This window comes from Falco peregrinus, chromosome 1 (assembly GCF_023634155.1).
Source record: "Falco peregrinus isolate bFalPer1 chromosome 1, bFalPer1.pri, whole genome shotgun sequence".
NCBI classification, from domain to species: Eukaryota; Metazoa; Chordata; class Aves; order Falconiformes; family Falconidae; genus Falco; species Falco peregrinus.
The window spans coordinates 39152090-39166276 of NC_073721.1; the positions used below are offsets into that span (position 1 = coordinate 39152090).

At 46.6% G+C, this 14187-nt stretch overlaps 1 protein-coding gene across 1 annotated transcript in view; it reads left to right on the top strand.

Moving 5' to 3' along the window:
* Window positions 1-11803, top strand: part of SYNPO2L (synaptopodin 2 like) — a 41748-nt gene extending 29945 nt beyond the window's left edge. The window contains exon 4 of the mRNA XM_005229739.3: window positions 5404-11803. Within this exon, the coding sequence (XP_005229796.1) occupies window positions 5404-7742 (2339 nt within the window). The 3' untranslated portion in view covers window positions 7743-11803. The remainder of the gene's footprint in view (window positions 1-5403) is intronic.
* The last annotated feature ends 2384 nt before the right edge of the window (window positions 11804-14187 follow it).

Here is a 14187-nt window from a genome sequence, read left to right on the forward strand (position 1 = left end):
CTGTAGCATCCTACATTGGAACTGAAGCCATATCTATGTTTATATCATGCACAGGTTATGTGATGGAAGCGTGCAAATACCCAAGAATGAGAAACACATTTTCTGTCCCAAGAGTTTTACCACTTCTTTTAAGTAAAAGAATATATACTTCTCTGCTTTACTGGTTGCAGTTCAAACATTGGTTGAAGCTTTCAACAGGGAAATACTTAGAAGGCCAATATAACTTATCCAAATCTTTTTTTGAAAGGACTCCAGGTATGAAAAGCATGAGACATCTATCGCCTCTAATGACTTACTGAGATATTTGTGATGTTAGCCATGGAAAAATGACCTTGTCTAACATAAATAGCTGGAAGAACAAAATTCTAGTTGATCCCGTGTGAAAAAATAGTAGACAAATAGTATTTCATCAGAGGAACAGGCTCTTTATCTCTGAAATTAGCAGCATGCTTATTTTCTGTGGTAATGGCTTTTCTAGAGTTTGGTCTTTGGTATTAAGATTTACCATTGTTTCCTTCTGAGTGAACATGAACGCTATCTGACATCATGTAAGCCTGCTTGTTCGGTAGTTTACCTGAGCATACATTAAAATGCTTTCTTCAAATAAGGCCTGATCTTGAAAAGATTTATATTTTTTACACTTCTCTTTACTGTAATTAGTAATGTAATTAATTTCGCTTCAGTGAAATTTAATTAGATTAAGTTAATGGGAAAATTTTTATAGGCTTTGCTGAAGAGAAGTTTTTCCTTTTTGTGGATTATTCCACAGAATTTAGTGGGGACAAGAACTAAGTGATTTAAAAGTTAACAAGAAGTCTTCTACAGAAATTATCCACCCCACCAACAGAATTCAGGAGAGTTTTATAAACTTTAATCTTTTATCTATTCCATTTGATTGTTCTTAATAGAGAATTTTTTCTGTACTGCAGAGCTGTATTTTCATTTCCAATTGCATATTGTGTATATATATAAGATTCTACAATGTTTTCCCTGTATTTGTAAATATTCATCAAAGAAGAGACTGAACCACTTTAATTGTTTTTGCTGTAAGAGCCTCTGTATGAAGCATGACAGATCCCTCTTACAGCAAGACTGCCTGTGGAAGCCATCTTCTTGGCATGCAGCGATGGCTACTGCATTTCAGGAGGCATGGTCAGACCTTCATTTTTCTAGACTCACTAACACTGCAGATGGTCTGCTCAAGTTATGGGCTGCAGATTTACTAAGGCTGGGACTGCTGGGAGGGACAATCTCATGGCAGTGTCCCTTGGTCATGGCTCTGGGATTCTTTCACAGCAGCTATTGCTCGTGTACAGAAAGAGGCGGTAAGACGAAACCTAGTCAAAGTGTGAGGAGACGCTGAGCAGGCCACAGCTGTGGAGATCTGTAGACTTCCAGCACCCTCTGTTCCCTTCCTCCACATCCACCCCAGTCCTCCCTATCAGCATCTTATCTTTCAACACCTCAGTCTCCAGTGCTGGAGCTCTGAACGGTGCTGCCAAAACACCACTCCTTGGCTTCCAAACGCTCCGTCACCCTCCCTGGGCACAGCCACACTCTTCAGTGGTGTAGTTAACAGGCTCTGCCATTTTAATTCAACAATACCATTTTGCTGCAGACACCCAGGATCCTAAAGCTCCTCTCTTAAATGTTCCTCAGTCCTGGTACACAACAGAAGTCTGTATCATGAACTGCTTCTCCTCAGACATGGAAGGAAATGGATATACACAGGAAAAGAAAGCCTCTCCTCTCTATTTTCTTCCGTATGTTTACCTAGAGCTGGGTTATCTCTGAGGGTTTCAGAGAAGGAAAGTCTCTTTCATCTCAGGTGGGCTTGTCTGCTTGTCCATGCTGGAAATGAGCACTGTGTTAGTCTCATCTCTTTGAAAGGCTCTTTAGCACAGAAATGCTGGACATTGAGGCACTGGAAACACTAACCTGAAGCTTGCACCTTTCTAACCTAAAGCTTGCACCACAGAAGCAGTGACAGTATAGCGTGTATTTTCTTATTTTAAAATAAAATAGAGGAGTTATTCCTCACAGGGGGTAGAGGGTGGGGGAAAGAAGGAGGGTGTTTAAGTGCCAGGTGACAATGTCCATCACACTGCTCAGTGATGAAGCTAGGAAGACGAAAATAGACAAAGTGACCTCATGGCTTTTGGCAGCAATGCTTATGAGACAAAAGAGAGGCTTTAAAAGGCTTGTGGAGCTGATAGCAAAGGGCTTGGACACCTTAGAGCTTTGGTTCTGCTCCAGCAGGGAACTGCTTTACTTCTCTCTCCTTGTCTCTCTGTTTATGGGGAGTTGTGAATTAAACGGGCTCTGTGACATGCCCAGCTCTCCAGGTCTGGACTCTGCCTTCTCAAGCTTGGATCAGCCTTATGCAGGTACAAACATCTCCTCTTTTCTCTTTTTTTCCTTTTCTTTTTTCTTTTCTTTTCTTTTCTTTTCTTTTCTTTTCTTTTCTTTTCTTTTCTTTTCTTTTCTTTTCTTTTCTTTTCTTTTCTTTTCTTTTCTTTTCTTTTCTTTTCTTTTCTTTTCTTTTCTTTTCTTTTCTTTTCTTTTCTTTTTTATTTTCTTTTCTTTTTTTTCTTTTCTATTTTATTTTATTTTTTCTTTTCTTTTCTTTTCTTTTCTTTTCTCTTCTCTTTTCTTTTCTTTTCTTTTCTTTTCTTTTCTTTTCTTTTCTTTTCTTTTCTTTTCTTCTCTTTTCTTTTCTTTCTTTTCTTTTTCCCTTTCTCTCTTTTTCTTTTCTTTTCCTTTCCTTTATCTTCCTTCTCCCTTTCCCTTCCTCTCCTTTTTCCTCTCCTCTCCTTTCCCTGTTCTTTTACCTATTCTGATTTCACTCTTGCTCTTTACCTTCAGCAAGTCATCTCAGGAAGATTTCTCTTTCTTTTTTTTTTTTAAACTGCTTTGGTAGATTGTAGCTTGAATAGCATTATCATTTTTCTTTCGGGAGAACTGGTATAATTTATGTGCTCTAGCCTTTGATGAGGAGGAAAGTAAGAGGAAAATAGGGAGGTGATAGCAGGTCCCAGAAGGCCTTACTTGCCAGCTGCTTCAGAGCACAGTTCAGAGCAATTCCCTAGGGAAGTTGTACATGGATGCTAATGCTGAGTGAGGACCAAGACTTGCTTGAGGCATAGCCAAGACTCTAGAGTTGAGTGCTTTCATGGTACTCCGCTGTCAGAAGGAGCTGCATGCTCACTTTGGATGGTGTAGCTCCCTAAGCTGTTAGCTCCTTATGCCAGAAATCCTCCTGTGAGTCACTGAGGGTCTAGAGTTTAAATATTCTGCACTTGACTAAGATTCTGTAGTGCTGCTCTTCCTCCTTGTAAATTTAGAAGCAAAATATGAGCCAGGTGAGGTGTAGTAGCTTGTAGCAAAAAAGAAATCTTCCTTACTTCCTCCATTGTTAACAACCCCCAGAGACCCATGCATGCAGATTTGCAAGTGGAGTGGACAGAACATCAGGGACTGTAGCTCATTTCCATCATGGAGAGCAGATCTTTGAGGGCCCGTCTATGACTGCCCTGAAGAGCACTAAGTCTCCACGAAAACGTGGACACTGCTTCAGTCTTAGTTCAGCAAGGTGCAGTCATTCTGTAAAGAAAGTTTTGCAGAGAGCCTTCACTTTGCAAGTGCAAGTACGAATAGTGAGCCATTTTTTCAGCATTGATTTTGCTGTTTCCAGTTTTCTGGGTGCAAGGGGAGGAATGGAACCTCAGAAGTCGCCTTGCTGAAATCCCAAAGCAGCAGCCTGTGCTATGGAATGGATGCAAACCTTGAGAAGAGTCTTCCTTGTATTCTTGAGCTTCCTGGAAGGATGACTGCTCTGCAGATCACCTTATTTTCAGCATTGGGTGAGAGAGGGAAGCTCTTTCTGCTGTGGTTACACTGGTGCAGTATGGAGTGATGACACCTGCCACAGCTGTGCAGCCTAGCCAGGTTTTGGGGCACATCTGCAACCCTCAGGAAAACTAGTATCCCTCTTAGCTAAGCTCCCTGACCCCCACTGTAGGTAAGTTTACCACATTAGCAGATCCCCATTGAATGAATGCTCTGTGATAAAATGGTCAGAAGTGAGATCCTGAGAGGACTGAGCAGCTTCCATAATCTCTTAAGATAACACCATCGCCCAGCACTGCTTGCCGCTCTCCTCTCCTTTCTCCCTTCAGAAGGGCACAATTTTGTACTGTTCTTGAGAATATCAGGGCTGGACAAGGTGCTACAGAGTTTTTTGACAAATTATTAGATGCAGGCAGTGGATGGATGTTTCAGCTGTACTGTCATGCTGGGAATAAGACAATGGGAGTAAGAAAAAGGATGAAATAAAAGAAATCAGAAATTAGTTTATGGTTTAGGTATATGGGTTTTTTTCTGTGCAAGGTTAGCGCTGATTTCTGTCACGTGAACACTGTTTCAAGGCATGCCCATACTTCCTTTTGGGCAGCCAAGACTGGTTTTGCTACTGAATCTTGTTCACCCTCTGCTTTCCCTGCAAGCAAGGCAAAGAACACAACGTTCCTCCCTGGGTCTTTACTGACCGCTGGGCTGGCAGAGCAGGTGGAAAATTATTACCCCACACTTCCATGCCAGTGTCCCAACAGGTGTTGGCTTTCCAAGCAAGCCTGTCTAAGTGGATTCCTTCTGTCCTGGCTGATCAGTTGTGGGGGTCTGGCATTCTTTTCTTGTTCAGGAGCAAATGCTTTTCTTCCTTGTTGGGTATAGGGCACACAAGGGACCACAGCAAGGGTAAAAACATGCCTCCTGCTGTTGCAGGGCCGCTGCAGAGAGCAGCCAACAGCCCCACACACAACGCTGCTGCAAGACACTGACTCTGTAGCTGGCCCTGCAGGGCCTAAAGCAGGAGCAGCCCAGCTGTGCCTGCAGGACACCTCTCCCATTGCTTATGTACACGGGTGCTAGCAGTAGCAGTGGCTGCTTCCCAAACTCTCAGGGCCAGACAAATCACTTGATCCAGGGAATCCTCCATATGGTAGGAGGAAGGTCTGCAAAAAGCACCTTCAGGGTCATAAGTAAATGGTAAAAATTCCCAGGAGCAAGGGCATGCACAGTAAAAACACTGTGAGATACAGCCTGGGACTCTTGGCAACGTGTTGCAGAAATAGGAAATCCCAGGTCTGACCAAGAAACAGAGACCAGCCATCAGAGTGGGGGGAAGTTCCCTCCCCACATTTGCATGGACTTCTGTTGTGTTTGCAGGGAAAGAGAAAACTGCACCTGGCTTTCTATCAGCAGTTCCTAAAGACACGATTAGCAAAGAAGGGCAGTGTATTTCCTGGTATGGGCACCAGAATACTTGTAGCCATATCACACAGTCCAGCTTTGCCCACCCAGCCTTTCACTGACCTTGAGCTTGCCTCCTTTTGTCTTTTGCAGAGCTCCACCGCCACGAGAGCATCCAAGAGAAGAACGTGAAAGAAGCCAAAACCAAGTGCAGAACCATTGCATCCTTGCTGACAGATGCACCGAACCCCCACTCCAAGGGGGTGCTGATGTTCAAGAAGCGCAGGCAGAGGGCTAAGAAGTATACATTGGTAAGCTTTGGGAGTGTTGACGAAGACCGCTCCTACGAGGAGGAAGACGGAGTTTTTCCAACTAGTGAGTCTGAATTTGATGAGGAAGGTTTCTCTGATGCCCGAAGCCTAACTAATCACTCAGACTGGGACAACACTTACCTGGACATTGAAAAGTCCAAGTCTGACTCTGAACAGAAGGAAGAGAAGCAAAAAGGCTTGAGTGAGGCTTCAGGTAAAGGAGCACGATTATTTGAGCAACAGAGGGAACGGGCTGGGAAGTACACAGTCGAGAAAGTCCCGGTGCAGAAGAGCACCCAGCCTGCCCCAGCTGCCCAGCCACAGCAGGGCACGGTGAACGGAGATATGCCTGTGCCACAGAAGGTAGACAGTGTGCCCCTCAGCATCCACCTGGAAGGTGTGCAAGTGCCCAGCAAGCAGCCAGACACACCCCCAGCTCAGCTCCTGGCTCCCCCTAGCCCCACTTTCTTCCTGCCTCCCCCAAGCACACCTGACCCCTTCACTGCAAGCTCAACAAGCATGTTCAACAGGTCTGCACGACCCTTTACTCCTGGCTTCTCTGGCCAACGCCCAGCAACATCCTCTGTCGTCTTCAGGCCATCTGCACCCAAAAAACCTAGTGAAAGTCTAGGTGGACAAAGCACAGTGGTTCCCCCTTTCTCACCTCTGGCTCCAGGAACACCTGCCAGTGCACCAGTGCCAACACACCGTGGTCCAGTCAGCTCCTCCACATCTCTGTATATCCCTGCACCAGGAAGACCAACACCACCACTGGAGTCACAGCCAAGAGGGGGAGGAAGTACTCCAGACACTAAGCCTTCTGCCAACACTGCCCGAACATCTACCACCTCTATCTTTCTGTCAACTCCCTCAAAGCCAGGAGGAGAAGTAGCCTCTGCGGCATCCCAACCACGAGTCCCTGGAACAGCCTCTTCTTCTTTGTATATCAGTCCAGCACCGTCACAGCACACAATAAGCAGTTCCCCCCTGCCAAAGCAGCCTTCTCCTGCTGTCTCACCAGCAACACCACGACCTCCTTCTGAGCCCTTGACCTCCAGGGAGCAGAGGATTGCTGTGCCGGCTCCCCGCACAGGCATCCTGCAGGAGGCTCGCCGACGGGGCAACAAGAAACCCATGTTCAGCAAGATTGAGGAGAAGAAGAAGAATTCACCCAACCCTGAGCTCCTGTCTCTGGTGCAGAACCTGGATGAGAAGCCTAAAGCTGACCACCCTGGGGCAGGCTTTGAGTCTGGGCCTGAGGAGGACTTCCTCAGTCTGGGTGCTGAGGCCTGCAACTTCATGCAGTCTTCTGGCCGCAAATTCAAGACCCCACCGCCAGTGGCTCCTAAGCCTCAGCAGCAAGATGCTGGACTGGTAAATGGGGCCCAGGACATGCCTCAGCTTAAAGGCAAGGGGGCAGAGCTCTTTGCCAAACGCCAGAGCCGCATGGACAAGTATGTGGTGGAGACAACACCGAAGCCAGAGTCCAAGGCCAGGACACCCTCTCCTTCCCCTTCTCTACCCTCATCCTGGAAATATTCACCCAACATCCGTGCTCCCCCTCCAATAGCTTACAACCCAATGCATTCCCCTTTCTATCCTCTGGCAGCCAGCAAATCTCAGGCTAGCAAAGCAGAGAGCAAAGTGAAAAAGGCACCTGGCCAGAAATCAGGGATCAAGGTCATTGATTTAATGCGCCACCAGCCCTATCAATTAAAATCAGCCATGTTCTGTTTTGGGGATCCCCCAAGCTCCAGCATTCAGGAGTCTCCTGGTCAGACAGGCCCACAGGCTAGCTCATCCTTCACGGCAGCCAAGCAGGTCCCTGTGAAAACAGCCAAGACTCAGGAGATACGTCGCTTCTCCACTCCAGCTCCCATGCCAACCTCAAGCAGCCTGGCACCCACTGTGCTTGTGCCCCGCTCGGCCACCACGTTGGATGAGCCAGTGTGGAGAACAGAAATGGCCTCTTCTGCCCCCACTACACCGGCACCCTTCCAGGTGGAGCTCAGCCAGTCCCCTAAGCCATACCAGAGCTCCCCAGAGCCTGGTCAGGCGGGCCAGGGGCCTTACCCAAACCCAGCCTCAGCCTCTCGGTTTCAGGTGGCCAGGCCCAAATTCTCAGCAGCAAGAACAGGGATGCAGGCCAATGTGTGGAGGCCAAGCTTTGGCCACCACTGAGGCAGGCAGTGCTCCCATCCCATCTGTGGCCCTGCAGAGATAGTGCTTGTTTTGTCATTCATGTCAGCTCAGTACATTGGGATGAGTGATACAAAATGAAGAAAAGACAAAAAAAAATAATTACTCCCCTTCTGCACCACCCTCTCCCCCAGCCTCCCCTTAGTCTCAGATGGGCAGCTTCGTGGCAAGGCTTACTGGCCATGGCTACAGCAGGAGGAAGAATGTGGAAAGAGGACACAGAGACTGGGAACTTCTACACAGTAGCAAAATGCACCTCTGGAGGTGGTGAAGGGCAGGGGTGGCCTCATGTGAGGACATGTAGGCGGCAGTGGTTTTCCTTTCCCAAGGGCTTTGGAGTCACCCCTGAACAGACTGAGGGGCAAGAGCTTTTCCAGGAAGAAAGGGTCAGAGCTGGGATTACAGCACAGAAGCCCTAGCTTCTCCATTAGACTGCTTTCCTCTGAGCCTGTCAGTCCATACGCACACACACACATGCACACCGCAGCGTTCAGCAGGGAATGAAAGCAGAAGTGGGGCTTTGCCTTGGGCACTTCTCCCAGACTCCCCTCCAGAGGGCCATGGGAGAGGAGGCAAGAGAGCAGAGTGAGCGGCGGTGTTTGCACGGCACGTGTGGGCAGTGTGCCCTGCACAGGAGGGTGGCCGTGTATGCCCGCTCCTACAGTCACCAGGGATGAGGGTGAAAGGGAGAGTCATCTTAGCTGGTGCTAAACATGGCTATCAGGTCTGGGAGCAGTTTGCCAAAGAGGGGCATTGAATGGACTTGGTGGGGCTATCACAAGGTGGAGGAACCACAGAAAGAAGTATCTGTTTTTGAGGATACACAAAGGCAAAGCTAAGCTCAGGCAGTGGCTGATTGGCGCAAGGAAGGCCCTGCAGCATTAGTCCCACTGGAAGAGGATATAGATGCTGTAAGTACAAAGGAGGATTGCGTGGGAGAAGGTACAGTTGGTTTTAAAAGGAGGCAGGATTGAATATCCGTTTGCACATCATCTTTTTGTTTAGTTTAGGACAGAAGTGTGGCTAGATTGGAAATGGATCATGACATTAAACTTGCTGAAAACTCTGTGATGAGCTAGAAAATGAAGCCCCTTTACAGATGCTCTCGGTGTGGAAGTGGAGGAAAGGGAAACAGAAATTCACAAGTAGAATTTCATACTAAATGATTTCAGTATCCTTGGGATCTATTTGATAAGAACTGAAGTGCTCTGAGATTCGCAGAGGATCTGCACTCACACACACATACAGAGCTCATTTCGCTGGCGATGCTGGGGAAACAGGACTGGTTATTCCTTGAATGGCCCAGGCTAGCCTCAGACTTAATCCCTACACTAAAGGCACACAAGAAAAAAGAATTCCCTTTCCCAAGGAACAATTCAGGATATTAGTAGGGACTGTGCATGTGTGTGTACATGTCATCTGTGCTCTGGTTCGCACACACCTCTGCCATTTGCTTTCCACCTGTGCTCCTGTTTTGAAGCAGCCACTTTTACAGTGTGATCCCATGAGTACACCAAGAAAACATTGCTCCTGAAGCACTGGCTTCCAAACATGGCAGATGCCCCAGCTGCAGGGAAGGAGCTTCCTGGGCAGAGATTGCCCAGCTTTTTGCTAGACTCTCAGGAATGAGTACTGGAGGCTGGATGAAGGTCTTTTAGCCTTGTTTAAGACATGCCTCCATCTCATTAGGCTTGCTTGTCTCCTTCAAGCAGAAGCTGTTCTCTGACCAGACTGAGAACAAACTTTGGATGTACAAAACTATAGGTTCTGGGGAGAAAAAAAGGAGGGTCAAATGGGGCTGGTGCCAAGTCTGTAAGCAGTGCAGCTAGTGTGGTTTCACACTAAGTCTGAGCCAACCTTCCTCCGTGCAGCTGGAGCTTACAGTGTATAGCTCTTTTCACAAAAGCTGGTGTTTCTACATTTCCTTGGAGAATGCACATTCCTGGGGGCCCTGAAACACAGGACGTACATACTGGGGAGGGCTGAGGACAGCACTTACACCTCACTTGGCAGACTTATCAGCCATGGGAGAGGATGGAGAGAAAACCTTTGGGAATGCCTTGAGTTAATGTGCAAAGGGGTGGCTGAGCCAGAAGAGGTGCTGCCCCTGGTTGTATGACATGGGAGCAGCTGACCTGAACTGATGAGGTGATTGTGTGTGTTCCTGGAAAGCCCCAGAGGGGACGTCTTAGGACAAGTCATTACCATAGGGTAAATTAATTCCCATCACCAGAATCCACTTAGCTCTGGTGAAGGAGAGGAGCCATGTTACAAAACCTAATTTGGACAATTGCTTTCTCACTCATCGTGTGCTGCATTGTATTGCCAGTGTTTCTGGAAAAAAGTCCTGTGTGCTGTAGCAAGCTGAATCTCTGTGATTCTTCTCAAATATGGAAGGAGGAATATTCTGTTTTGCTAGGAAAGCTGTGAGAAGGAACTCGAGGACTAGCAGTGCTCCAAAAGCTTTGTGCCTAGTCTCCTTGTGGAGTGCTGTCTGTCACTGGCTAATGGTTTTAGCCACTAGCCTTAGACAGACAAGCTACCACAAGTTGAAAGCATCACTGAACTCAGGTGTAGAGAGGGGTTGTGTGGACCAGAGAAAGGGTGTTCAAGATAATTCTGCAGTGAAGAAATAACCTCAGAAAGTCTGAATCTTGCTCCAGTGTCTCTCTCCCTCAGGTCCATAAAGGTGAGTGCTCTCAGGACCTGAGTGTCTTGGGAAATTCATTTTGCCGCTGAGAAAAAAGAGAGGTCTGGCCTTAGCATGTAAGGGAGATTGCACATGGTTAGTATTTCAGTGGTCCCACTCCAGATTTCTGGGAGACGCTCATGCAAGCCAAGGCCAAACACTGTTGAATGTTAGATGTCAGCACCCAAGTGAGTGGAATAACTGCATTTGGCCCATCATTTCTAATAATGTAATGAGCAGGAGATGAAAAAATGTTAGGTTTGACTGGAGAACGAGTATTAAACATCAGAGCAAGGAAAAGAACCAGGAGGCTGGGGATCCTGCATTTCACTTCTAACATCCTTGGTTCGAAGCTATGCTTAGAAGCAAAGCCAAAGTAGTCTGCTGGATCTCAGCCCCTCTTGATCTTTTCTGGATCCTATGCTGACACAGGACTTAATCTGCAGAAGCAGAGGGTGTTGCAGATGAGGCCTACAGTGCTTGTGGCATATCCCAAACAAGGCCTGTGGCTGCAAGTAGCATGAGATAAGAAATAATACTGAGATGCATCTGCTAAGCTATAAGGAAGAAACCTGCACTACTGCTGGCTTCAAGCAGCTCTGCTAGTGTCTGCTCATGAAAATATTGTGGCTGTGCCTCTTAGAAAGGTCACAGGTGAGGTTACAAGGAATACTTTTCAACCATATAAGCTTTTCTTGAGCCTCTTGAAATTTCTAATTCTTCAGCTGTTCAACAAGCACAGACATAAACAGTTGTTTGACAAGTTTTAGCTCCCACCTGCTAAGCTATAAGCTGCAGTGGTAGGCCAAACCCCAGTATCCCCTTGTTAAGCATTTGAAGATGCATGGTCTCTGATTTAAAACAGCCTATCATCCCTCCTCTCTAGAATGCTGCAGGTTACACATTGCAGCTATGACAATTCTGGGGGTTCATCTTTGCTTCAGAAGGATCAATCCATTCCCTCTGAACATATGAGAACACTTGCCAGAGATAACCTTAAGATCCTGCAGCAGCTGAGAGGAAGAATCTCAGAAGAGACTGGTGTGATGATGGGTCACTGATCGCCAGACATGAGCATAGTGCAAGCCAAGATTGTCCCTTGGAATGAATATGCTCCCTTTCTGCTATAATATCCAGCATCCCCTACCGGACTCTCTTCCTAGAAAAGACTCAACAGTGCTCTGAAAATGGGAGCCCAGCGGTACTGCTCTCTCTGGTGGAAGATGTGACCCCAGAAGAAGAACAGAATTGGCATCTTTGTTTATGGAAATACTTTTTTTCCTTTCCTGTTTTGTCTCCCCCCGCCCCCCCCAGTTTATAGTCACTTTCTATTTGTGCAGAAGAATAAACTTGTGATATGCACTTTACATGTGGCATTTTGTCACTTTCTTTGCTTGGCACCCAGGAGGAACTGCTATGTGTACAGCACATGCAGCTAGCACTACCAACAAACTACTAAGGCCAAGACAATATAAGGAGTCCTAAAAAGGACGGGATGTCTCAGCAATAAAAACACCTAAGTTGGACTGAACCCCCCTATACATTAATAAAGCCCTATGCAAGGAAAAACCTAAGTGAAACCCAAAACTTTGGTACTACTAGCTATAAAACACTCACTGACAGGGTGAAGAAGTTCATGGGCCAGCCCCAACTGGCCTGTCCCAGCCCTGTCCCTCAGCCTGCTTTAACCTAAACCCTACCCTCTGCTTGTAAATCTGCTAGCAACTTTGTCAGCTGTGGCAAATCCAAATATAAACTCACATTGAACGATTCCACCTAATATTAACCAAGAGATCAGAAAACCAAATCAGTCACAAAATCAGATATATCCCATTGTATCCTCAGGCTCCAAGCCTAACCCTGACTCTAACCCCAACCCAATTCATGTTCAAGTCTACTCAATTTCTAGGTCCTGAGAGGTCCATTGTGCTCAGTTTAGGACAAGCATAACAGGTTGCATTTCCCAGATGCATGCAACTCACAGCAATTCCTGAGCACTGCAGGAGATGCTGGGGTCAGCTGTAGGATTAGACTGCAGACTCTGGACACTTGTCCAGGTATGATTTTGTGGATGTTTTTCAGATTAATTGCAAGGATAAGTTTCTTACACAGTGGTCTGGAGGGGGTCTTGGAACTATCCAGCATATTTCTGATCAATTTGCGGACAGGAAACGCAGGAAACGCACAAAGGGGCAGCTATGTTTGCTGATGCCAAACCTGAGCTTCTGTCCAACCAGAAGCGCAGCTCCCAGAGAAATAAGTCTACAGATGCACAGGCTGCAGATTAGGACTGCATCTTGTTTTGCTTAATAAAGCTGACAAAGTAGGATTATGAGCTACTCCAGATGGTTTGACACATTGCAGGACAGTTGCTGTGTCCAGGGCTCTGATTAAATTCCCTGTTAACCTCTACAACCTTCTCAAGTGAGAGTCATTTCTTCTCACAGCAGGTCATGTCAGAAAGAGCCTGAGAAACAGAGTTTCAAAGGCGGCACGGAAGCCAGCCCTGAGGTTACAAAGCCAAATGATTACTGAGCAGCTACGCAGCAGGGTAGGGATGACTTCAATGCGCTACTCAAGAGAGTACTTTAAAACCAGAAAATAGTAAGGTGCCTAGTAGGGATATCTACCCCCAAAGAATCATACCCGATGGAAGGAGAAATGTCCAGCAAAGAGCACAGCAGGGCAAGCACAGGGCGTGTAGGCAGAGCAAGGGTATTCCAGGCAGTCCAGACCTATAGCCTCAACGGCCACTAGATGTTGCCACCGTTCTTCTCTGAGTTACCTGGGGTTTTGGCATTCGCCTGATGTGGTGCTAAGTCTGGAGGGTTTAAACCTTAGGAAATCCTTTCTTCCTAATCTATCCTCTTTTGGCGCTCACATATGGTGTTGCTCAGTCCCACATACCAGAGGAGAAGGCCAGCCTCATACCAGGGAGTTTTGGCAGCGAGAAGCTTGCTGCAGTTTGGAGATCCCTGAGTGGTAGCATATGTGGCATGCAGGCAAACAGGCTGCCCAGCAAGTAACGCACCATGGGCACGCCAGCTATTTCAACGCACACTCCAGCTCTGTGAGCGAATCCTACATATTTCTGTCCCAGTCCTACATCTCACAGTGCATTAAGCTCACTTAGTGGCAGGAAGGAGCCTGGCATTAACTGTTTCTCCTGTTGTGGGGGCTACAAACTACTGATAAATCTTCCTGATGCCTGTGTAAAAGTGGAAGAGATTAGGTGTTTATGAAATATATTAAAATAACAACTATTATATATTATGTATTTCAATATAAAAAACAAGCAGAAAAAAGCCAAATCAAGAGGTTTGCAACCTTTTTTAGAACAGAATCGATCATGTTGAAATTCACTGCTTATGAATACTTCCAGCACAGCTCAGACCTGGGATCCAAGAAAAAAGGGGAGCAGGGTCAGGGTTTAATTCTCTGTCTTTGGAAAATTAAAATGGTGAAGGCTACTTGCCAGACTGACACTGTCTGCCAGACTTCCACATGATCAAAACGTGCTCAGGTGACAGCCTTGCTGATGACACTTGTCTTAGCTACTGCTAATGTCCATCTAGCACCATGTAACGAGGCAGATCTCATCTCCTGCTCTTGAAATGACTTTGCAGATGCCAACAATTTGAAGTCAGACCATTTGAAATGAAGTGCACAAGAATGCAGTGCAAATAAATTAATTTTGAAGATCCAAGTCAGAGAAAGCAAAGCTTTGTGCAGGCTGTT